At 37.5% G+C, this 25,095-nt stretch overlaps 1 protein-coding gene across 1 annotated transcript; it reads left to right on the forward strand.

Annotated features, from left to right (window-relative positions):
- Positions 1-2,871: 2,871 nt before the first annotated feature.
- On the forward strand, positions 2,872-24,093 carry LOC148869640 (alpha/beta-Hydrolases superfamily protein). The gene is made up of 5 exons (XM_088973507.1): positions 2,872-3,482; positions 4,621-4,657; positions 4,898-5,134; positions 5,262-5,309; positions 23,436-24,093. The coding sequence occupies exons 1-5, from the start codon at positions 3,184-3,186 to the stop codon at positions 23,691-23,693; spliced, it is 879 nt and encodes a 292-aa protein (XP_088829633.1). The 5' UTR covers positions 2,872-3,183; the 3' UTR covers positions 23,694-24,093.
- Positions 24,094-25,095: the final 1,002 nt, after the last annotated feature.

A 25,095-nucleotide genomic window follows, 5' to 3' on the forward strand; every position in this document is an offset into this window, starting at 1 on the left:
CATGACAGTTGTTCAATGATCTCTCATTTGTTATTTGGTAGATCTTCTCAGTTGTTCAATGTCACCCTTTTTGAGATGATCTTTTCATATTTGGTAGATCTTCTTTGTGTTAAGTAGATGTGGTACACAAAATTTTAGGAGAATTTGGACAGTGTTCGGGATAGAATATAAATTTCATTAAGTCAGAAATATTTATTTATTTTTTTAGTAAAAATGTTCCTTTTAGACATTGTAGGATGGTGGCACGTAGTATGGGTGTGGGTCAGATTGGTAGGAAGGAAAAGCTTTTGTTGGAAAAATAAAGAAATGTATGTATCAAAGAGGTGGTGGAAAGAGTTAAATCCCACTTGAGTGGATGGAAAGCAAGAACAGTCTTGCTTAATAGTGTGGTTTCAGCTTTACCTACGTATATTATGTTGGTTCATTCATTCATTATCGAATAGTATATGTGATAAGATAGAGATGCCTATGTAGAACTTTTTTCTGGAATGAGAAACATAGGATGGGAAGAGATATGGTGTGGAGGAAAGCTTGTATGCCGAGATTAGTGGGTTGTTCGGGGGTGAGATGGCTAAAACATTTAGTCCGACTGCAGTGTACTGTAGGTTAGGATGTGGGTAAAAAAACGTGAGTAGGAAATATGGATTCCACCTAGTTTGTGTGTGGTTCATTGGCGTTTATTGAAAAAAATACCGTCACATCAGCATCACATAGGTGTTGGCATTTATTGCATATGAAACAAAATGAAACAAAAACCAAACAACTGTTTGGTTTCATAGTTTATCAAATAAACGCTTTGATTTTTGTGTATTAAGTATGGAGAGCCAAATTCTTGTTTTTCCCAATGCCCCAGTGTTTCTTGAAATCAAATGCTAATGTATCACACTTTAATGGGTATTAATTTGAGGTGAAAAAAAAAAACGTTTAAAATGAAGCTCAATCAAACAATAAAAATAGAAAATGTTTAAAGTGAAAAAGCACAAATAAACGACCACCCATAAACATAAACGAAACCAAACACCCTCCTAGTGTGTGTATGTTATTGCCCGAGGATTGAGTCTTCAACCCCCAAAAAAGTAAAAAATAGAAATATAGATTTGACCAAATAACCTAATGCAATACATGGTGTGGCCATTTTAAGTTAAACCTACCAAACTAATGGCCCATTTGCCGGTCCTCCACATTGATTGAGCTGTGTTGACTGAGCCATTTTTAAAAAGTTACCTAAAACAGCTTCACCAGAAAAAAGTCAATTTTGTGATTTATGTGAGTTGATTTTTGGCTTTTTCAAATTTTTACCAAGCATAAACTCACAAAATTCTGGGGTGCCGGAACCTGCTGCGTTAAAGCCCTCCCAAACGGGTACTAAAAACATGTTTGTTTTTAACAAGGATTCGAAAAAAAGTTTTTCTTTTTACACAGAGAAAATTGTGGTGACCAGTTGATGCAATTGCAAATTTAGCCTACTGCCGAGATCAAATCTGCTCTTCACAGAGTCAGCCTCACACCGACCTCACAGCATGTTTTAGCTCTTTGAAGATGGTGTGAGGCGCGCTCTGTGAGGAGCAGATCCGAACTCCCCACTGCCCACTATCCAGCCACCAAACGCGGAAGTTGGTGACAATATTTACTGATGCTTACCAGAGCCTGTTTGGATGCACCGACAAATGTTGAGGGTAACGTTTCAGCAAATAATAATAATAATAATAATTACATGATAATCTTTTCCAGAATTAGGAGTGTTTTTTTTTTTTTTTGTGATAAAAAAAAGAATTGGGAGTGTCCCGTTCATACAAAAAAGCCATCCACGGCCATGCTCAATCACTACTTGTAACTGCTAAACAAGCTTCTTAAAAGGCCACAAATATCGTAGAGAGAAGAAAACAAAATTAGTACTTCCAAACAGCGGATTTTCATACAAAAGTGAAATGGATTGAATAGCAAGGTCAAAGCATTCAATGCTGATGATAATGAGGTTGAAAGAAGCCCGTTCATTGTGTGGCACGAATTGTGGGTCAGGGCCCATAATTGGATGGGTCCAAATTCTGCAGCCACACTTGTAATCCACCCAATTGGGTGAACCTAATCATCCTGTCCATCACGTTCTACTCATTAAATCAAAAGGGAAAAATGAAACGCCCAATACCTACTTTCACAACTCATAAGATGACAAGAGCTTTTGACGGAAGCGGTTCAGATTGTTGGGCTGGAACTCGGCAGCCTGGTCAGGCTAGCCCATCTTCAGGTATGGTTCTGTTGAGAGAGCCCAAGGCCCAATACAAGAATTGGGAGTTAGTTCTCAGTTGGGCTTGGCAAGGTTGCAACTTATTCTACTACAATATGGTAATTTCTAATTACAACCAAGCGTATGAAATATGACATCATGACTAGTTCAAATCCAAGAAAAATGGGCTTTGGCAATTGTATGGGCCGTATCCTGCGAAAGAATGGGCCAGGTCTTATATTTCGTTTTTAAACCTGTCAGCGTCAGTCAGACCAATCCAATTGTCACGTTGTTAATTTTTTTTTTTTTTTTGCCGGGAAAGGCGGGAACTCGCATGGGGCATTATTGTAAGCAGTGGCATATTGGTAATAAGGTGAAAATAGAGTGGCATTTATTAAAAATAAGACCTGCAGCGCCGAGGCTTAGCGGGCTAATCAACCACCAACCGCCGACCGCCATATTTGTTGACCATGGGCTGAGCAAAGCAAACGAAGAATGTCTGACTCTGACTCCTCACTCTGAATTTCTCATCAGATTTCCGGCAGCCTTTGACCGTATCTTAGCCGTCCATCACCCAGCCCGAGATCCATTCTTTTTAGCCCCTTTTTTTTTTTCTTTTTTTTTCTCTCTTAATTTCTGGGCATTTTATTTTTGTTTATCGTTCCAGCTCAGCCCCATGGATCGGATCTATTTCCTGCCACCCTCAACATTTAATTTTATCTGACGCCACTTGGATTGCATTAAATGCAGTAAAATGCCAACTTTTTTCGATTTTCTTTAATAATTTTTATTGGGTGTAGAAGAATAAGAATTGCAGGAATATTATCGCCTTCGCCTCTGAAAGAAGAAAAAGTGAAACACAGACAGAAACGGAGGAAGAGAGAGTTTGAGACATTCAAATCGTTAATGGAGTAGTCGTTGCTGTTTTCTGCCCGTTGTTTTGAGGTGGGTTTGTTTTAATGGGCAATGTAACTTCTAGCGTTGCTGCAAGATTCGCATTTTTTCCTCCAGACCCACCAACCTATGATGTGCGCAGAGAAGAAAATGGGAGGCTTCTGTTGTCTGGACTCTCGGCTGATAAGAACGTGGATGTACATTTGCTAGATACTAAGGGAGGAAACAAGATCGTCGCGACCTTTTGGAGACACCCACATGCAAGATTTACGCTTTTGTATTCTCATGGCAACGCTGCTGATTTGGGTCAGATGCAGGAGCTCTTCATTGAGCTTAGAGCACACCTGCGTGTCAATGTTATGAGGTACTTCGCTTATTCTTTTATTCCGTTTCTTTCTTGTTTTTGCTTTGAGTTAATGTGTTTTATGCTTTTTCTTTATATATATTTTTAATGTTTTTGTAATGCGGGTTTTGCCGAGTTTGTTTGTCTTTGTTTTTTCTGTGATGTTTTTTGCTTATTCTGGTTTGTTCTGTTCCTTGGTGGTTGGGATCGGATTTGTTGTATTAATCAGCTTTGTTTGCATATTTAACTACTCATTTTACTTGTTTTGTTTCGAAGATGTGCTGGTTTTATAGGTTTTGTCTTTTGCTCTGGTTGTTTTTGCATTTCTGGGCTTGGGATGATTGTCATTTTGTCTGAGGTTTGAGAGTGGAGTGGGAATTAATATCCATATAGCTAGCTAATTTGCGAAATTTATTAATTTATTTTAATTTTCTTTTTTACCCTGGTTGAGGTTTGATTTTTCATGCCTACTCTGGGGGGAGGGGGCTTAATAAAAGTCCGAATAATTTCTTGCATTGCTAGAATTTGGTAAGGGAATGGTGTCAAAATGTCAAAATAACGCGTATGCTATATTTCTATCCGAAATTTTAGCCTCAACAACATTGTTAGTGAAGAAATGGAGGTAATAGTTCTTTCCAGAATGATATTGTGATGGCAGTTGCGTCTGAAGTCAGTTTCAACATTTGCTTAATATCCAAGCAAATTTCTTTGCTTAAGGTCTTATGGGTTTAAACCCATTTAAGAATTCAAGTATTGTTTGTATGAATTTGTACCAGATTGAAGCTCATACACATGTTGACTTTTATATTTAATTGTCATGATTTTTGCCTGATAATGTTGGGAACAGTGGGTACGCTTGGGCAAGAGTAGTACTAGGATGGGCGACCTCCTGGGAAGTCCTCGTGTTGCACCCCAATTTTATTAATATTTATTCATCAAAAAACAGTGGGTACTCTTCTCAAGGATGACTTTAGATGGCGATAGATTGTAGTTCCAACTTCCAAGCATTCCAAAATCTTGAAAATGATAGGTTCTTCTATTGGATAACAAATTCTGAGGGGATATTATTTTGTGGGATTTAGAATGTATTTAACACTCGCTCACTGCAAGTAAGAAGCTTTTCTTCATGTTGACTTTTCTTATTTTTTTCCTATTACAGCTATGATTATTCTGGTTATGGAGCCTCCTCCGGCAAGGTAAGCCACAGCCCCATGTGTGGCACTTATTTGCTATTCCTGTTCATTTGGTGTGAAAATTTAATATAAGCTCTGAACCTTCTCCTAGACAGCTTTATACCACCAAGCAGAAAGGGAAACAGAAACAAAAAGAGAATGGGAGAGGGGAACAGATTTCTCCCTGATCCCATCTATTTATCAAATTCAAACTTTTTAGCAGTTGATGATCCTTACAAGTGGTTTCCTTGATAATGATGATAGCCGTCCGAGCAAAACACATACTTTGACATAGAGGCAGTATACACTTGTTTGAAGAGAGATTATGGAATTAAGCAGGAGGATATAATTCTGTATGGACAATCGGTTGGTAGTGGACCCACACTACATTTGGCTGCACGTTTGCAGAGGCTGAGGGCTGTTGTTCTTCACAGTGCTATACTTTCAGGCATACGGGTGTTGTACCCTGTCAGGATGACATTTTGGTTTGACATTTTTAAAGTAAGTTTCAACCAGGTCTTTTTTCTGTTTTGATTGTGGTTCATGCATAAAATGCTTAGTTTTGAATGGATTAAATTCTTCTCATTATTTCTTTTTTTAGATAATTAATTCTTCTCATTATTTTCAGAATATTGACAAAATACGGCATGTCAGCTGTCCTGTTCTTGTTATCCATGTAAGTCTCCAAGTTATTTGCTTGATTGGTCTATTTTCAGGGATTTCTGAGACAGAACATCCCTGTTTTCATCTTTATGTACATCCTCATTTATTTCCTTTTTCTTTAATGAAATTTCTATTAAATCTTCTCAAAATAAAAAAAGTCTTTTTTGTATTATTTTTCAAAGTGAGTTTTGGGCTTATTTCTGTTTTCTGTACAGAATCGTTTTGTACAAAGGGCATGCTATATTTTCTGCCATCTTCATTAATGAAATAATTAGCTTACCTATTTCCGATAAAAGGAAGTCTCTACTTGCCCAGATGATGTGAATTTTTTTGTCAATCTGCTCTATGGTTGAAATTACAAGCTGAATAAATTCCATCCATGCAATAAACTACAAATAGGTTTAGACTGTTTAAAAGCTAATGCTTTTTACCCACTAGAGGTGGCAATTGGGCGGGTTGGGTTGGGTTTGGTTTGGGTTGAGTTTCAACCCAACCCATCTAACCCGCCAACCCATTAATGACCCAATTAGATAGAATTAAATGGGTTGGGTTCAACCCAAAGTCCCAAACCCTCCTGAACCCAACCCAACCCATCTAACCCGCCAACCCATTAATGACCCAATTAGATAGAATTAAATGGGTTGGGTTCAACCCAAAGTCCCAAACCCTCCTGAACCCAACCCAACCCATTTAGATAAAATAATGAAAATTACACAAAAATAATAGAAATTGCAGGAAATAAAATAGAAATTAAACAAAAACACAAAATGCATAAAATTAATAGAAATTACATAAAAATTTGAAAAAAAAAACAGAATTTGCAACTTTCATTTTGTCCTTTCTATACATGTGAAAAAACAGTATTGCAAAATAAATATAACAAAAATTATTGAAAAACACAGAAGATGAAGAAAAATAACATAAGTTACAGAAAAATATAGAAAACCATTAAAGACTAGGAATTGCAAAAAAAAAAAGAAAAATAAAAGTTATTAATAAAGAACAGAAGTGCGGAAAATAGTATAAATTATAGAAAAATATAAACATGATAGAAAATTTTATGCCCAAAACAATCTCACTTGCATAACTATCGATCTTTTTCCTATACTCCATTGCAGATGAATTAGCACACACTGGAAGGATATTCATGTCATGAGAGTGAACCAATTGGGATTTACCTCTGAATCCACCCTTAACATCTCCTCAAACTCAGAGCTTACGAAAGTGCACACAGATATCATAGCTAGTAGTCCAAGAAGCAATCCTTCATTTTGGCATTCTTTCGAACAACACATCCTCAATTTGCATTGCTCCATTTTCATTTAACTAGCAATCAAAGCATTCCGTGATAAAACATTTTTCACATGCATATTGTCAAACAGTTTATGAGCATTGCCTTGTTTACCACATTTTACGTGTACATCAATCAATGAAGTCCCAACATACAAATCATATTCCAATCCAATTCTTGAACTCTTTCATGAATATATTTTCCAATCAGAAGTCATGATAATTCTGCAAAACACTTGAAATTTATCATAAGAGTTCTTCCTTGGTGCCTAATCGAGTATAGGCACAAATGGTTGAATTATAGAGGGGTGATATTGGAAAAGAAGCTTGACTAAGGATTGTTTCTGTAGAGGTTGTATCATTGTAGCTATCATTCATTGCAATTTTTGTAATCAGGAATGCATTCCATTGGAATCCACTGAAGGTCATTCCTTAGTTTCAGAAAGTGGGTATCGGTTAAGAATTGGAAAGTAGTGCATAGGATACCTGAGAGAGATAAATTAATGGTAACCCGCTGGATAACCATGTCCCAACCCACCCAACCAATCAAATGTCCTTTTATTGGGTTGCCCAACCCGCTATGACCCAAGACAAAATGGATGCAACCCAACCCATTAATTAGTGGGTTCACCATTTTATGTTTGACAGCGTTTTACTTGTATTTTTAGCAATTTTTTGTGTAATATAAGATTTAAGCACGTGATACTTTCTTATTGTTTTTATTTAATTTTCACAATTATGCAGTAATTAGGTGTTTCACTGATGGTCTTGTCCATTTGTTTTCAAACTGTAGTTTGTGTTTAATGAAGTTATAGCATAATTGGTTAATCCACTAGTCTTTTTCGGCTTTTGAAGATGTTTCAATAATTATTTTAAGCTAGTAAGTGTTTCTAGTCTTTAGTATAAGTATGTCAATTATCCAAACATTGTAGATCTACATTTTTTCTTTTTGCGAAAAGAAAAAAACTAGATCCTTTTCATATTATAGTTTATTTTACTTGTTAATGATTATTCCTATTTACTCAGTTGTATTTATTTACATTTAGAAATAAAAACATATGACTGTTAAGAATTTTTAAAGAATGGTTATGACATAATTTGAAAAGGGGATTTTTTTTTCTTTTGGTATTACATATTACACATACCACTGGCCATACGACAAAGAGCCTTTGGTTCCGCATATTTGATCCCGCACGCCCTATTTGGAAGGTGCCAAGTGACCAAATCAATTACTAGGTCATTGGAAAAAAGGGGATTGAAATATTTAAAACCAAGTTAGGTGTTAAAAGTAGGATTGAACTTGTTAGTTTGCTCTGTTAATCTCAGCTTCTTCTTGTTATTTTATTAGATATGCTTTTTATTATAAATAACAAATTGTGATTTTACTACAAATACCATAAGTAGGAATTTTGCGCTATTGATTGTCATTGTTGAATTGTTTTTGGTTGGTTGTGTTATTCTTGAATAACCTGGTTTTTAAGGATTTTGGAAAAAATTCAAGTAGTTTTTTTATGCCTAGAAAAGAGTTCTAGAGATTTCTTCGCAAAAATCAAGAAAAATCAAGGAACACGATTTTTTCTTGTCTAATGCTTTCTGTCTATATCTAACATGTCTCTTTAGATTCTCTAGATTATTTTAACCTTATAAGTTTTTGGATCCACCAATTCAAGTTTTGATGGATCTATAAGGAACCGAGTAGTCACCTCCTACTTCTCTCTTTATTTTGGTGCCAGGGTAGATTTCAGCTTTTTGATGATCAAGGAATAATTATTCTGGAAATTCCCTGAGATTGTTGGGGGCATTTGATAAATATTCTAAAACAAAGTCTTTTATCACAATCTTGTTTTGAGTGCTAGAAGGAAGAGTCCAAATGTCCAGTTGTAGGTTGGAGAGACTTCAGAACTAAGAACTAAAAGGATAGGAGTGGTTCTCTGATCATGGGCACATTTATTATCGTTGAAGACCTTAGTGATGCATATTGCTGAATTGTCCAAGTTGTTAGTTGCATGTGTTTGATAGAATTCTTGAAAGGCTACAAGTTTTAATTAAGAGGGAGTCTTTGTCATGTTTAAGAGCCATTCATCGTTTAATTGTTTTTGTGTCATTGAAGTATTTGATATGTTAAAGTTTTCAGTAGGGTGTTCCTTATACTGTTATTTTTGTGGTTGGGTCTTTGTTAAGTTAGTAGCATATTGTTATTATTGGGAAATTTGCTAAAATGTGTACTTGATTGCTATAGTGTTCCTCTTACTTTTCTTTTTCTTGTGTTTCATTTTTCAAGACTTTGACCAATCCCTTGTCCCCTTCACATCACTTTCCAGTTAAGGAAATTTGGGCTAAAGGAATTCCACTGAGAGTAGGAGCTTTTAATTGGGAGGTTTTTCATGAGAATATTAATACCTGTGACTTGCTATGAAAAGGAGACCTTTCTCCTTCTTATCTCCACATTGGTGTGTCCTTTGCAGGGCAAATGGAGAAACCTGCTTTCACTTATCTCCACATTGGTGTGTCCTTAGAGCGGAAGTAACTTGGACTATTTGGGAGGAGAGAAATGCAAGAATTTTTCAGGAGAACGAGAGAAGTAAGGAAGCTGTGATAGAATGCATAACCATCAGGGTTGTTCATTGGTTATAATCCCTAGAGCTGTTTTCAGACTTCTCAGTGGATGATCTCTTCAGAAGATGGCTGGAGGTGGCTAGCCCTTCAATAGTGAAACCTAGAAATAGTTTGTGCTGGATTCCACTAGCTGAGGGATTTGTAAAATTGAGTTTTGATGGCAGTAGTAGGGGGAGTCCAGGACCCTCTAGTATTGGAGGCATCTTTAGAAATGAACTTGGTCAAGTGGTGGTACTTTTCTTGAGTTTGTTGAGTGGTCCGGTTTGTTTTTATTTAGTTAGGAAGTTGTTGGGCCTTAGGCCCATTAGTTTATGTTTTTTTAAGTTGTGACTGTTCAGCTCTTAGTAGCCGCCCTACTAAGGGCATCCTTGTAATATCTCATCTTTAAGTTAAATATAAATATAATGAGAGGTAGGCGGCTAGGGTTAGTTTTTCACAATCCTGCTTGACCTCCTACTCTTTTCTTCTTCTCCTTCCTTCTCTACTGCTGAAATTTTCATCTTCCCCCTCTTTCCTTTCACAAGAAACTTGATTGAATCAGCAAATTAGTGATTTCTACTTGGTATCAGAGTGGGCCGAAGGTTCTTGAAGTTGTTCTCTCATGCAGCCCTAGATCGGCCGACTGCATGGTGATTTAAGAGGCTGATCGAAACTCTCAGGTAAGCCCAATTTTTGGATTTTTTTATGGGTTTGTGTGCCCTGTAGCTGGTCTAGGGTTTCTCATCAAAATCAGGAAAAACTGGAGAAAGGGGAAGAGTCATGTTTTTGTTGGACTCTTCGTTTTTGACCTAGGAAGTGGTGCCCTAATTTTTTAGGGTTCCTTGGAGTTTTTTGTAAGGGGCGATTCAAGTCCTACCTGAGTTGGAGGCTTTTAGAGAGGGCGGCTGCCTCTTCTCTCTCTTCTCCCATCCCACAAAAAAGGAATCTTTTGTGGAGAAAAAGTCCAAGACACCAGGAAGGTGTTGTTGGTTCCAAAAGGTGTTTTGTTTGATGTTGCTGCAAATTTTAGTTATTTCCTTTACCTTTTTTGAGAAGCATGGAGGGCCACAGAGTTGAAAATAAGCCCGGGAGTGAAATGGGACCAGTGGGAGGAGGTGTTGGAGACCCCTTCGGGGCTGGGACCATTACTACAATTGGATGGTGCAAATTACTTGGAATGGTCACAATTTGCAAAGGTGGCCATTAGTGCTCGTGGGAAATTAGGGTATATCACTGGTGAAGAGGTGAAACCCGAAACTAGCAACTCCCGGTGGGTATAGGAGAATTATATGGTGATGACTTGGTTGTGTAATTCCATGTTGCCACATATAAGTAAAATTTTTTTATGGGCAAATACAACTAAGGAGATATGGGATGGGGTTGCAGAAACCTATTCACAGAGGGAGAATGTTGCTAGGGCTTATCAATTGAGAAATCAGATTATTGCTACAAGGTAGGGAGATAGATCTGTTGCAACCTATTTTTCAGTCCTTAAAACCCTGTGGCAGGAGATTGACCATTTAGAGACATTTGTTTGGGAAACCGCTAAGGATGTAGCTACCTATCAGAAACATCTAGAGAAGTATAGGGTGTTTGAATTCCTTGTTGGCCTTAATCCTGAGTATGATATTGCAAGACAACATCTTTCTAGGGACACAGTGTCACTCTCTCCCAAGCATATGCCTTTGTGTTAGGGGAAGAATGCAGGAGGGATGCGATGATGAAAAACCTTGTTTCTGATTAGTCTTCTATAGTAAGTTTTGTGAAACCTAAACAATGTGGCAGTGAAATCAAGAAGGAAGATAAAAGAGATTTGATCTGTGACTACTGTCAGAAGCCTAAACATGCAAGAGATGCTTGCTGGAAGCTTCACCCACATCTTGTGCCAACTAGATTGAAAAATAAGAAGGGAAATGCGCACATGGCAGTTACTGGTGACACTTCAGCCCCTCCTACTATAGCTGCTTTGGACTCTGTTGTAGCTGTTGCAGTAAGGGCCGAACTTGAGAGGTATGGGCTACTTTTGAACCAGCGGGATACAACCAGTTCCAGTTCAGTCGCAAGCGGACAACAAGGTACAGGTGGCACTGGTGGAGTTCACTCCACCTCCTTTGCTCACACAGGTAGTTCACACGTCACTGCAAATTATGTTTTCACTTCAGGTAAGGAGGGACCTCCTTGGATTATAGATTCTGGAGCCTCAGAGCACATGACCAATAGCTCCATTATTTTTTCTTCTTACCAGCTCTGTTTTGGCAAAGATAGGGTCTCCACAGCTGATGAATCCTGTTATGGACGAATTCCTCGGAAAGACGTACCATCGCCGTCGGCAACAACAGGAACCTGACCCACTGCCAGATTAGATTAGATCATCTTACTTGTTCTTATCTTATTCTATTGCTCTTATCTTATCTTGTTAGTAAGTTATCAGATTAGGATTAGTTTATCTTATTATCATATTAGGATTAGTTTATCTTATTATCAGATTAGGATTAGTTTATCTTATCCTTAGCAAGATAGAATTGGAAGTCTCCCTATTCATCAAGGAGACTCCCTAAGATTAGGACTCTTGTAATCTCCTATTTAAGGAGACATCATTATTGAATGAGGATATCGAATATTCAGTCAAGAAAGAGAGTAAAGGAGAGTTAGGTGATCTCTTGAACAAATCACCATTAGGGTGCCTAGATAAGTTCATCAAGAGCAGGGAGGAACAAGGGAAAACAGAGGGTTTCCCTCGTGGACCGACCCATGACGAGATCCTATTCGCGGGCCCATAACAGATCCCATGTTCCTATTGCTGGAAAGGGATCCATCAAGATTAGTGATTCTATTTGTTTACCCTTTGTCCTTCATGTTCCCAGATTGAGCACTAATCTGTTATCTGTTAGTAGTTTGACTAAGAACCTGAACTGCTCAGTAATTTTTTCTCTTGGTCATATTTTGCAGGATTTGGATTCAAAGAGGACAATTGAGAGTGGTTGTGAAGTGAATGGAATCTACCTCCTGGATGTACTTCCTCCTCATCAGAGTCATCATGTCAGTAGGGATAGTGAGTCAGGATCTGTGAGTCAAATTATGCTTTGGCATAATCGTTTGGGTCATTTACCTTTTTCTTCTTTGAGGTTTTTGTTTCAAAAACTTTTTGATTCTGTTAGCCTATCAAGTCTGGAGTGTGAAGGTTGTCAACTTGGAAAGCATTGTAAACATTCATTTAAACCTAGTAATAAAATATCTTCTTCTTTTGATGTTATTCATTCGGATGTGTGGGGTCCTTACCATGTTCATTCTATGGGAGGCTATTGCTATTTTCTCTTATTTGTGAATGATTTCTCACGATACTCTTGGATTTACCTGATGAAATCTCGTGATGAGGTACCATCCTTGGTGAGGCAATTTCATCAGGTGGTACTAACACAGTTTGGAACAAGAATAAAGGTGTTCAGATCTAACATTGCTAGGGAATATTTTGAAAGATACCTTGCCACATATCTATTAGAATATGGTGTTGTCCATCAGAGCAGTTGCCCCTACAGTCCATAGCAGAATGGTGTTGCAGAAAAGAAGAATAGATACATTGTTGAGACTGCAAGAAGCATGATGATCACATCTACAGTTCCGATTCGGTTTTGGGGTAATGCAGTTCTCACAGCAGTATATCTGATTAACAGTGTGTCCTCTCATATACTTGGATTCAACACCTCATTCAGTCTCCTTTTTCCTCAGGGGGAGATGTTTCATATTTCTCTCAAGGTGTGTTTGCTTTGCACATATCCTTGGTCCTCATCGCTCGAAGCTTGATCCCAAGGCAAAGAAGTGTGTCTTCCTCGGATATGCATAGAATCAGAAAGGGTACTGCTGCTATGATTCAATCTTTGGGAGCCGATATGTTACCATGGATGTCACCTTTTTTGAATCCACGTACTTATTCTCAAAGAATCCTTTTCAGGGGAAGTGTTTTGGGAAAGTGAGTCAGCAATCTATTCCTCTCCCGGTTCCAGTCTCGGTGTCTACTCCTGTGCTTGACCACCACCTTGTGGCACCCCTACCTTGCCACCTCATTTGCGTTCTGTTTCTCAGCATTACTCACAATAGAGACTTCACAAGGCGGTTGATTCCACTACAGCAGAACTCACACCACTTCCTGTCGATTCCTTGGAGACTCTAGATTTGGCTGACATGGATTCAAGTATTCCTCTTGGTCCTACTACTGTTTTAGTTCCCATTGATCCTACTAACTTTGTTACAGATAACATTGATCTCCCTATTGCTCTCAGAAAAGGAAAGAAAAAGTGTACTACTATACCCAAGGGTGTTAGTGAGGCTCTCTCCAAACCCGAGTGGAAAACAGCTATGCAGGAAGAGATGGAAGCTTTGATTAAGAATTAGACATGGGACATTGTGGACCTACCAGAAGGCAAGGAGACTGTTGGATGTAGATGGGTTTACACAGTAAAATATAAGGCAGATGGAAGTATAGAAAGGTACAAGGCAAGACTTGTTGCAAAATGGTACACACAGATCTATGGCATTGATTACTTAGATACCTTTGCGCCAGTTGCAAAGGTGACCTCCGTTCAGATACTTCTTTCTCTTGTTGCCTCATACTTTTGGCCCTTGTTTCAACTTGATGTGAAGAATGCTTTCTTAAATGGGGATTTGCAAGAAGAAGTGTATATGGATCTTCCTTCTGGTTTTACAGTGATACTGAAAAGGGAAAGGTATGCAGGCTTAAGAAGTCACTCTATGGCTTGAAACAATCTCCCAGAGCATGGTTTGACGGATTCAGAAAGGCCTTGATTGCTTTTGGCTACACTCAGACTCAATCCGATCACACTTTGTTTATGAAGCGCAGGGGATCTTTGGTTTCGGTCCTAATTGTTTATGTTGATGATATTGTTGTCACCGGGAATGATCTGAGTGAGATTGATAGTCTAAAAAGGAACCTACATAAAGAATTTGAAATTAAGGATCTTGGAGAACTGAGATACTTCTTAGGCATTGAAGTTGCAAGATCGAAACATTGAATTTTTATCTCTCAAAGGAAGTATGTCTTGGACCTTCTTCAAAAGATAGGGAAGCTTGGAACAAAGGTAATCAACACCCCTTTTGATTAGAACCATAGAATCAATGCATCAGAAGGTGAATCAGTAAAGGACATTGGGAGATATCAGAGACTTTGTGGGTCGGTTGCTATACTTGTGTATGATAAGATCAAACATCTCCTATTGCAATGAGTGTAGTAAGTCAATACATGCATGCTCCACGAGTCCAACATTGGGAGGCAATTGACAGGATTCTTGCTTATCTGAAGGGACACCCGGACAGAGGCATATTGTTTACTGATCATGGATAGTTGAAATTAGAGGCTTATACAGATGCAGATTGGGCAGACTGCCTTGATGACAGGAGATCAACTTCAGGAGTGTGCACCCTAGTTGGGGGTAACCTAGTCTTATGGAAGAGTAAGAAACAAACAATGGTGGCAAGATCAAGTGCTAAAGCCGAATACAGGGCCATGGCACATGGAGTTTCAGAACTTCTCTGGATCCGTTCTCTGTTAGAAGAAATTGGTGTACAGGCAGAAGAACCCATGATGCTATACTGTGATATCCAGGCAGCAATTAACATTGCCCATAACCCAGTCCAGCATGACCGAACTAAGCACATTGAAGTGGATAGACATTTTATCAGAGACAGGGTAACTTCTGGAGAAGTTTGTCTTCCATACATTGCTTCTGATCTGCAGCTCGCTAATGTTCTCACAAAAGGTGTTGCAAAGAACAAGCTGGAGCATGATCTATGCAAGTTGGGAATGTGTGATATTTACTCCCAACTTGAAGGGGAGTGTTGAGTGGTCCGGTTTGTTTTTATTTAGTTAGGAAGTTGTTGGGCCTTAGGCCCATTAGTTTATGTTTTTTTAAGTTGTGACTTTTCAACTCTTAGTAGCCGCCCTACTAAGGGCATCCTTGTAATATCTCATCTTTAAGTTAAATATAAATATAATGAGAGGTAGGCGGCTAGGGTTAATTTTTCACAATCCTGCTTGACCTCCTACTCTTTTCTTCTTCTCCTTCCTTCTCTACTGCTGAAATCTTCATCTTCCCCCTCTTTCCTTTCACAAGAAACTTGATTGAATTAGCAAATAGTGATTTCTACTGAGTCTGATTGGTCATGGGGATTCCTTGAGGGCAGAGCTAATGGCAATTGTTAGGGGGTAGATAAAGTGAAGGAGTTGGTCCTGCACAGGTTGATTATAGAAGGAGACTCCCGGTTGGGGATCAATTGGTTACAAAGGAAATGAATTTTGGAAGTATCATAATGGGGATCGACTATGATGTCGGAAAGGCATGATACTGGATCATATGATGTCGGAAGTATCCTGCATAGGTTTATAGCCAATCAACTGGCATCACAAAAGTGGTAAACAATCAGGTGGGTTTTCATCAAAACTCACTGGGTTTTGATTGGTCAAATTGTTTATGGTATCATGTCTTTCTAGCATCATAGATTTTCCCATCGTAATGAGTTAAAGAAAATTAAATGGCTTCTTAGGGATATGGATATGAGAAATGAATTGTTTTGGGCTAAATCATGCCATTTTATCTCCATTTGTATTGTATTGTATTTTACCATTTTTAATGAAAGTTTCAGCTATTGATAAAAAAAAGTAAAGAATTGTAAGTCACCATAAGTACTATTTTATCAGTTGAAGACTTGTCTTGCGATGGGTAAGAGCCAAAAGTGTCATTGTAAGTGCAACTACTAATTAGATCCTGCGGGGGTATGGTATAACCGTATAGGTGTTAGTTGCCACCATGTTGGAATCTTCAAGTTGCTTTGTTTAAGAGAAGCGCTGGAATATTGCTAATTTGCTACCAAGATTTTACTATTTCTTTAAGCAAGAAAATATTCTAGCTTAAGGGGGAGAGTTGGAGTTAGTTTGTACGAGGGAGGGTTATTTTTAGAAGAAAGTATATAGTTAGGGACTTGAATGTAATATCAGCCCATTGGGGGGGGTTCTTGTCATTTTGAATAATTTAATATGGGTAAATTATTGTACCTCTGCTGGGGTTTTAGTCCATTGCTAAAACCTCTCCTGATATTTATTTGTTTCTGTGACCATGAAACCACAGGGCATTTGTTAATGGAAGAGATGGAATTAAGATGGAAACAAGTATTTTACCAAAATGCCCTTAATAATAAAATATCTTGTTTTGCCTCTATTTCTTTTTTGAAATTGATAATAGTAATCTCATCTATAAACACCAGTATACTTTTACCATTTCAATTTTTTATTGTACTTTATTTTATTTTTCTTGAACCCATTTTCAACTTTTAATGCCACCTTAATGTTATGGCAGAAAAATTGCCCCTTAAAAAATATAAATGAGACTACTTTTGTCCCATATAATATACAAGTAGGTGCTATAAAAGGGTAAAGTGGACTTTTAAAAAGTTTTAAATGTTATGTTCACTAAAATTGATGGCAAATTAGTTGAGGGGTGGAATCAGTAACTCAACTCTAAACTATTAGGGGTAAGTCAACAGGTAAATCCTTGGGGAGGGCAGTATTTGACCAGAACCCCAAGGAAGTGGTTGTCAGGATATTGGATATTCCAGTTTGCCTATGCCACAAAAGACTTCTCCCTTGGAAGCTTTCATTGTTTCCCCCAAGCGCATGTATGGTATTTTATGTTGTCTATCCAGAATTCCAGATCAAGATTATGGACTTTTTGACATGCATCTAATATCTTGAGGATAGAGTCCGAAGTGAAGTCATGCAAAGGAACCTATGGGTAGCTCCAATAGGTGATAAAATGAGAGAAAGTAGACTAAGATGGTCCAGTCATGTGTATAGAATACCTTTGGCAGCACCCATAAGAAGTGATCTATTGCAAGTTGAAGGGGCTTAAAGGGGTAGGGTAGCCCATAAAGGACATGGGTCAAAGTTATAAGAAATGATTTAAGTGCTGATAATTTAATAATGGATATGGAATTAATAGAATGGAATGGTGAAACAGGATTCATGTAGCCGACCCCATATAGTTGGGATAAGGCTTGGATGATGACAACGATGATCTAAACTCATTTAGCCAGCCCCATGAGAAGAGGATTACAGATTCAAGATCTGCTGTGTGTGTTGTGTGGCCAAGTCGAAGAGGATAGCAATCACCTGTTCATCCATTCCACTGTTACCTCTGCTATTTGGGGACATTTTTTATCTGCCTTGGGCTTATCTTGGGTTGTGCCGAAATCTGTTTTGGATCTGCTTTGGAGTTGGGAACTCCATGGTTTGTCCAAGCTGGCTAAAAGTGTTTGGTTGGCTATTCCTGTAGCAGTGATTAGTACCATCTGGACTGGAAGGAATAGAAGAATATTCCTGGAGTGTGCTAAAGGATCAGACTGTCTAGTCTCCTTTTCTTTTGGTAAGCTGGTCTTTTGGATTGTAGCTGCTAGAGTTCTCCAGACGTTGGCTCTTGGAGCTCAGCTGAGGACTAGAAGTCTGTTAGATTTTTAATGTGTTCTAGAGCTTTGAGCTTGTGGGTTTGGCTCCTTTTGTGGGGCTGCTGTTGTAATCTCTTGTTCATTTTCTACTAAAGTTACTTTACCCTTTCTCAAAAAAAAAAAAAAGAAGAAGAAGAAGAAGAAGAAGAAGAGAAAAAAAAGATCTAAACTCTTGAGGGATTATCACTAGTCTGGCTATGGATAAATTTGTCCGAGTATTTGGACAGGCCTAAGCCCCTTAACTGAAGTAATCCTAGTGAGCCCCTATACAGGAGGTTAAGGCATTGGCAATGGAGTAAAGGAAACAGCAAGGGTGGTGGGGGTATTTTGCTCCTCCTTCCCTATTTCAAAACTTAACATTGAGTTTGTTTGTTTTTTTTTTTTTCCAATCAGGAGGGAAATTGATGCAGCATGAGTGGGTTTTACTCATTTGAACCATGGGTCTCCATACACATGGAACTTCCTTATCATTCATATTGTGAAGTTTAGTGGGTTCTACTTGTAGGCCTGCCACGCACAGCAAGCCCAATGTGGAAGGGTTAAAAAAAAGAACTTGATAAAAAAAAAGGGTTAAAAAAAAGAATATTCTAGGAATATGCCTAGAATATATTTCATTTTTTTATTATATTAGGTTGTTTGGCTAGCAATAAGGGTTAGGTTTCTTTTCTCTCTACAGATAGTTGTATTCTCTCAGGGGCTATTGTTTGGTGCAATGGTAAAATCTTGGCCTGATAAGCATGAGAATGTTGATTTGATATATATTGTGGAGAAGAGAAAGTAGGATGCAGAGGATGTGTAGAGTCTTCGAATTTGAAGTATATGACTTTTTCTTGTGAGGTGAACTTTTGGACTTGTGGGCTTTTATGTTTGGTTATAGTAACCTTTTGCTTTCCATGTTTTGGTGCCATTTGGCATTTTTTATAATGTGGTGTTGGTGATTGTTTGAATTGATTGAGATGGAAGCTCTCTGAGGAACCTAGGTCTATCCAATTTATCAAAAAACAAAACTTAAGTCTATCAAGAATATCAGAAATTTTAGAGATCAATTTGACAACTTGTTGAGCCATCCAAGCCCAGATGGAATGGTAAAGTCATTAAGGATAGAACTGTTAGGACTTCTTCAATGGCTGAATTAACATGCGACAGAGGTGAAGTGGGTTTATTGTGAAGGAGACTGTCAAGGTGTTGCCTAGGTGACTAGGTGCTCTTGGCTGGGTGCCTTGCCTAAAATGCCTTGTTTATAGCAGTGCCCATCTATGCAACAAGGTGCCCACCAAGGCAACAAAGATGACAAGGCGGATGCCTTTTTATTTCACATTGTTCCATCTTACTAATATGTGTACTAATACATTCTATTATATACTATCATGTTATTTATACTTTGTTTTAATGTTTTACTATTGAAATTTGAAAGATCCAAGGGTTCAATAAGAGAAAAAGAAAGAAAGAGTAGAAATATAAAGAGCTTTCTTTCCTATTCTCCCTTTCTCTTACGTTGAATAAAACAGTGGCTCCATCCTTGTTATTTTTCTCTTTCTATCTTAAATTTTATCATTTAAATTATAGCCTTTTTTAGTTGCTATTTGATGTGAAATTGCTCCATTAAATAATTAGTTTAGTATTATTTTTGAAGTATTGAAATTAATATTTATGAAATACTATTGTCCTAGATATGATGATTTACCGTGTTTTGAGAGAAAATTTAATTTTCTTAATAAAAGAAATTGCTATTTGTTCAATTAATATGCATGTTATACCACCTTGGCAACTAAATGACTAGATACCCCACTATAGCCCAGAATCACCTACACTTGACAACTATGGTCATGTAGTGGTTAGTCAACTTCTCTCAAAATCAGAAGGATCTTAAAGCCTCAGAGTAGAGAACCTGCAGCATTATCCTCCAATCCAAATTGTTCATTTAGTTGGATCCCTAGGTTTGCCAACAGCCTAGCAGATGGTTTAGCTAGGGCAGGAGTCAACAAAAGAGCTAGAATGGTGACTGCAGGCTCTCTGTGGTAAGGTCAGTGGGTCTCGCATGCACCTTGCTCTGTCTCTACCCCTTTATTCCCCTATGATGTGCAATATGCAATACCAAGAAAGAAAAAGAAAAAGAATGGTGACTGCTGGAGCCAGGGGAAAATTTTAACTATATTTATATTGTAGTGCAGGCTGCTGTCAGCTAATGGCTGTTATGCTTTCACTACCCTACTTCTCTAAGTATCTTGAGGAGGAGAAAGGACCTCCTGAAAGCAAAAATCATGTACACACCCCTGAGAACATGACATCCAGCTGCAGATTGGGAATATCTCCCATTCTTTTATGTAAAATTCATAGGGAGATATTCCCTATGTACAGGTAGATCCGTGCTCTCAGGATGTATACATGATTTTTTACTTTCAGGAGATCCCATCTCCATGGAGAGTAGTCTTGTATTACATATTTTTTCTCCCTTAAATGTACTTTTGCTGATATATAAAAAATGTTAGCTTTGATCGACTGTTGTTAAGAATGGCGGTTCTTAGCTTTGGTCGACTGTAGAGGTTGGTGGTATTTCTAGTGTCATGGGTTGCTTTTGGGTCAAAATTGTTTATGGATTTTCCGCTGAAGGGTTGGGGCCTTTAGGTCTTGACCCACCAATTTGGTGGGTGTTTATGTTCTTTTTCTCCCTCTGTTGTGGGGTATCATCTTCATTTTGATCTTCTATGCCTCTTATATATGGTTACTTTAAGATGACTATCAATTTTTCAACCATGCTTATCAAAGCAAATCAATGTTTCCAACCCATTGTTGATTCAGATGGTTTTGACTTGTCACTTGGGAAAAATTGGTTCAATCCCAAACTTGCCAAGTCATAAGGAACTATTGTCTTGGTCAGAGAATTCGGGTGCAACAGACTAAATTGCAACCTGGTGAGTTGTCAACCTAACTGATCCAACGATTTAATTGTTTAGACAATTCACCTGGTGGCAGTTTTAGGCTGTTCAACTTCTTTTTGTCTATATTGAAAAGTAAAAACCTAATATATTAAATGGAAAACCTAAAAATCCCATTCATGAGAGAGAGAGGTAGGGAGTGATGGTTTAAGAACCAGTGGCAACAACATTAAAGATTGGAACTTGCAATAGAAACTAGCAACAAAACTGCAGTGGTCTTGTTGTTTCCTGAAATATTGTCAAAATTTTATAATTTATGACATGATTCTCAATTTGAATGATGTGGGCGCCGGCAGCAGCAGCAGTAATTTAGTGCAGCAGCAGCAGTAATTTAGTGTTCTCAGCAGCAGCAATTTAGTGTTCTCATCCTATCTTATCTATTCAGTATTCTTACCTTATCTGCTTTCAGTAGCAGGGATTAGTAGGAGTCTTATCTATTCAGTGTTCTTATCTTATCAGTTCAATAGTATGGATTAGTAGGGAGCCTTATCTTATCTTATCAGTTCAGTAGGATAGAGATTAAGGGAGTCTTATCTTATCTTATCAGTTCAGTAGGATAGATTAGTAGGGAGTCTTCCTAATTAGCAAGGAGTTTTCCTAAAAGTACGACTCTTACCTCTTGTAATCTTCTATTTAAGGAGCTGAGAATATTGAATAAAGGCATCGAAAATTTCAGTCAAGAAAGAGAGCAAGGAGAGTTAGGTGATCTCTTGAACAAATCACCTTTTTAGGGCGGCAAGATAGGTTCTTCAAGAAAAGGGAGGAACAAGGGAAAACATGAGGTTTTCCCCATGGACCGACCCGTGACGAGATCCTACTCTCGGGCCCTTAACATTGAATCTTAGTTTTGCATCCTTTCACAAAAAATCTTATGATTTTTTGTTGGAATCTTATTATTTGATTCATAAATCTTATGATTTATACGATTCCTATGATTCATTGTGATTCAAATCAATTCAATTAAGAATCATCTCTCCTTTGTCATTTAGACACTTGTTTTAAAACGCTTACTAGAAAATGGTTTATTTGTGTTACTTAAGGCCACATATTTAGTCCATTTCATATGTAGGTTAATGAGCCATTGTGTGGATTATATGACTTCCAAGTCAAGCTTGCTCATATCATTAGGCTTCTATTGCACACGTGGCAAATTCTATTGTTTTGGGTACACATATGGTAGACATGGGTTAAAAATAGTAAATTTTCTTTTTCTATATGCATATATAGCCTTTTAGTATCTATGTTTAATTTTTTTACAAGTTTGTAAAAACTAGAAATAATCTTATGACTTATGATGCAATTCACAATTTCATTCAATTCAGCTTTTTGTACGAGTTACGATATGATTACAATTTTCAGAACATTGGGTTTATTGTGCAATGTCTGTTCATTTTGTAGTTTTATGTCTTTTTTATTTTTCTTATTTGTTAGGGTTCAATCAATAAAACATATAGGTGTATGCTGTCAAGGTCCCCCTGTTGCTAGCAAACCCTTGTAGAATTAGATTTTGCCAAGATTTAGTAGATATTCCACAAATATTCATTAATATGCACAACATTGTATGGTGTTAGTGTGCATCATACTATAATAAAAATCACTGGAAACTCAAGACTAACAATAAAAAAATGGATATGTTTCGGTGGATGGACATGAATCCACGGGCCATTTGAAGGTCTGGTCTTGCAACAGAAACAAGCCATGGATATATTTTGGTGGGTGGAGAGGAACTGCAGAGTTTTTTATGACAAATCCTCTCAAATTAATGAAATGTTTCAAAAAATTTTGGCAAAAAAAATTTTCTTGGGCTTATGCTTCCAATCTTCCAATCTCTAAACTGAAACCCTCTTTTGTAATTATTACATTATCTGAAATACTGTTTATTCTCTCTGCTTCTACAGTTGCCTACTGTACTTACTGTAATGGGTTTATCTCCTTTTCATCATTAATACAACATACTTTATTTTTCATTAAAAAAAGTAACTTCTTAATATGTTGAAAGTTGAAATTCAGAAAAAGTTGAGTGATTGAACTTGTTTTGGAAAAGACAGGATCTCCTGAATGCCAACACTGTGGACACATTGGGAACATTTGCCCATGAATTTAGCATACATGTACGGGAGATATTCCTGATGTGTGGCTGGATGTGGTGCTCTCAGAGCTTTTGCTTTTAGGAGATCAAGGCTAGTTTTAGACTAGTTCAGTTGTAGATGCAATTTTGCACACGTAAGGGTAGTGAGGATATAGTTGAGAGGAAAATTGATGGACTAAAGAAATGGTGACCTGTTTTGAGGCCAAGGCTAGTTTCAATATTATATGGTAAAGATATTATTAGTGAGAATTTCCTTTGTTGCAACTTATGGTGATACTTGTGAGTGCTGAATGGGAGCCTTAAGAATTGAATAATCTATTACATCATCTATATGGGAGTAGCTATTATTGAAGAAAAATTATCAAGATACAACCAACCATGGTGATTAAGAGCCCCTTTACTAAGAAGCAAGAGTTGCTACATAAACCTATTAATAACTCCTAAAGCCTGCTTGTTTTACATTTTCTGGATCTTGATCATTTGATACCAGAACTTTACATCTTGGTGGCAATATCATCCAACCTAAGAATCATCTAAAGGTTGATTGTACAGTATAGTTGTCCTCTTGATATTGCAAAATCGTTCAATTGTTCCCTGTATCTTTAAGCCGAGTTTTTTGTTTGTGCAGTTTTCTGTCTTGGCTTACATAAACTCTTTGCAAGTATATCTCAACATTTTTGCTGTCTGTAATGATATATTGCTCTCAATGGATATTTTTCAGGGAACAAATGATGACATTGTTGATTTGTCTCATGGAAAGCGCTTGTGGGAACTCGCAAAGGAAAAATATGACCCACTATGGATCAAAGGTGGTGGTCATTGCAACCTAGAAACATATCCTGAGTATATCAAGCACTTGAGAAAGTTCATAAATGCAATGGAAAAAATCTCCCTTGCGCAACAGGCAAAACCAAATCTTCCTCCCAACCCAGCTATAACTGACACAAAACATAACAAGTGCTTGAGATTTGGAAGATAACTGGTTCTTTCTAATTACCTGAAGAGGCATTACATACGAGCAGTTCCTATTTGCAAAGTGGGCCATCATCAAGAGGGTAAGTCGGACTTGCTTTCCTCATGAATCCAGTGTTGAACAGCCAAGTTTCTTTGGCTGTTTGTGTCAAGGGAACTGATAGAAATCGTATGTAGATGTCTGGTCCAGACTCCAGATAAGGTTCAAGCGCCAATTTTGATGCTCAGTAGGCAACTCATGCTCTCTGATTAGTGATTACCATACAAGTCGACGAATGTTTGATATCAAGATGCAGGATATTGTTCTGAATCTGGATTTGATGTATCATTAGCCACACCGAATGCTTTGTAAAGACTACAAATTTAAAAAGCAAATACATAGGTTCCATTTGTCTTCTTTTGTTCCATCCTTCTGCCCCCAGATGGTTGTCTTGCTTTCCCCTTTGTTTTTTTTTTTTTCTCCATGTGATATCTTTGATGCTATACTTGCGCCATTCATATCGCTGGGCATGTGAATTTCATGTATTCTTCTGCATGTGAACTCAGAACAACCAAGCCTCAACAGGTCTTCTCATTTTGTCGTCACCAAGCATAAAATCAATGTGTTTGGTCTTATACAATAAGATTTTTGCATTCCACCTAATGTCTGATAACCCTTGAATGTCTCTAATTAATGCAGCACATATGTGAAGCAGACACTGACACTCTTCTAGCTGGAAAAAGCCAATCTTATTACAGAACTTTTTTCTCGTATCATTTTTGTCTTTTCCAAGTTTCTTATGTTTGTTTTTTCTTTTTTTTTTTTTCGTGTGTGGTGGTGGGTAGGTACGTAACTTACTGAATTGTAAATAAAAAAATTTTGAAGAAAAAACAAACTTGCAACTCATGATTCAAACAAGGTGGCCTATTGGGTGGGTGTTAAAACCTGATACATTTTTCAGTGTCCATGTCTGCACTGTGTTTCAGGCTTTCAGCCTTTCAGCTGCAACTGGGTAGGATTTCTATGATGCTTTGGACCCACACGGCCAAGTTGTATTCTTCTTAATTTTCATATTCTGTATTTTACATTTAAGTTGTTCGTACAAATGCTTAGCTGGGAAAAATTATTGAAGCCTGAGACGTTTTCTTTCTAGAATTAAGAATTCATTCTAGTTTGAATTCAACTTAACACAGGGCATCCAACAATCCCAGGAATATCCCATACAAGAACACATCAAGTTTTTTTTTTTGATAGATTATAAGAACACATCAAGTTGGATTTCTATAATAGATAATAATGAAGATGCCCTTGTAAGCAGCCAGAATTCCACTTAACCACTCTTAATCATTTAAAAAAAAAAAAAAAAAGCCAAACTTATGGGGACACCTCACACATGTGACTGGACCTCTATCGTTTATCACATGCATGG

This window comes from Nelumbo lutea, chromosome 2, assembly GCF_056320005.1.
Source record: "Nelumbo lutea isolate HS-2025 chromosome 2, American lotus-T2T, whole genome shotgun sequence".
NCBI lineage: Eukaryota > Viridiplantae > Streptophyta > Magnoliopsida > Proteales > Nelumbonaceae > Nelumbo > Nelumbo lutea.

What these genes read in the sequence shown, in the direction of transcription:
- LOC148869640 (XM_088973507.1), top strand. Translation starts at nt 3,184, where the DNA reads ATGGGCAATGTAACTTCTAGCGTTGCTGCAAGATTCGCATTTTTTCCT. An exon ending in CTGCGTGTCAATGTTATGAG is followed by an intron (nt 3,483 to 4,620) that starts GTACTTCGCTTA and finishes TTCCTATTACAG; the next exon opens with CTATGATTATTCTGGTTATG. An exon ending in TTTGGTTTGACATTTTTAAA is followed by an intron (nt 5,135 to 5,261) that starts GTAAGTTTCAAC and finishes CATTATTTTCAG; the next exon opens with AATATTGACAAAATACGGCA.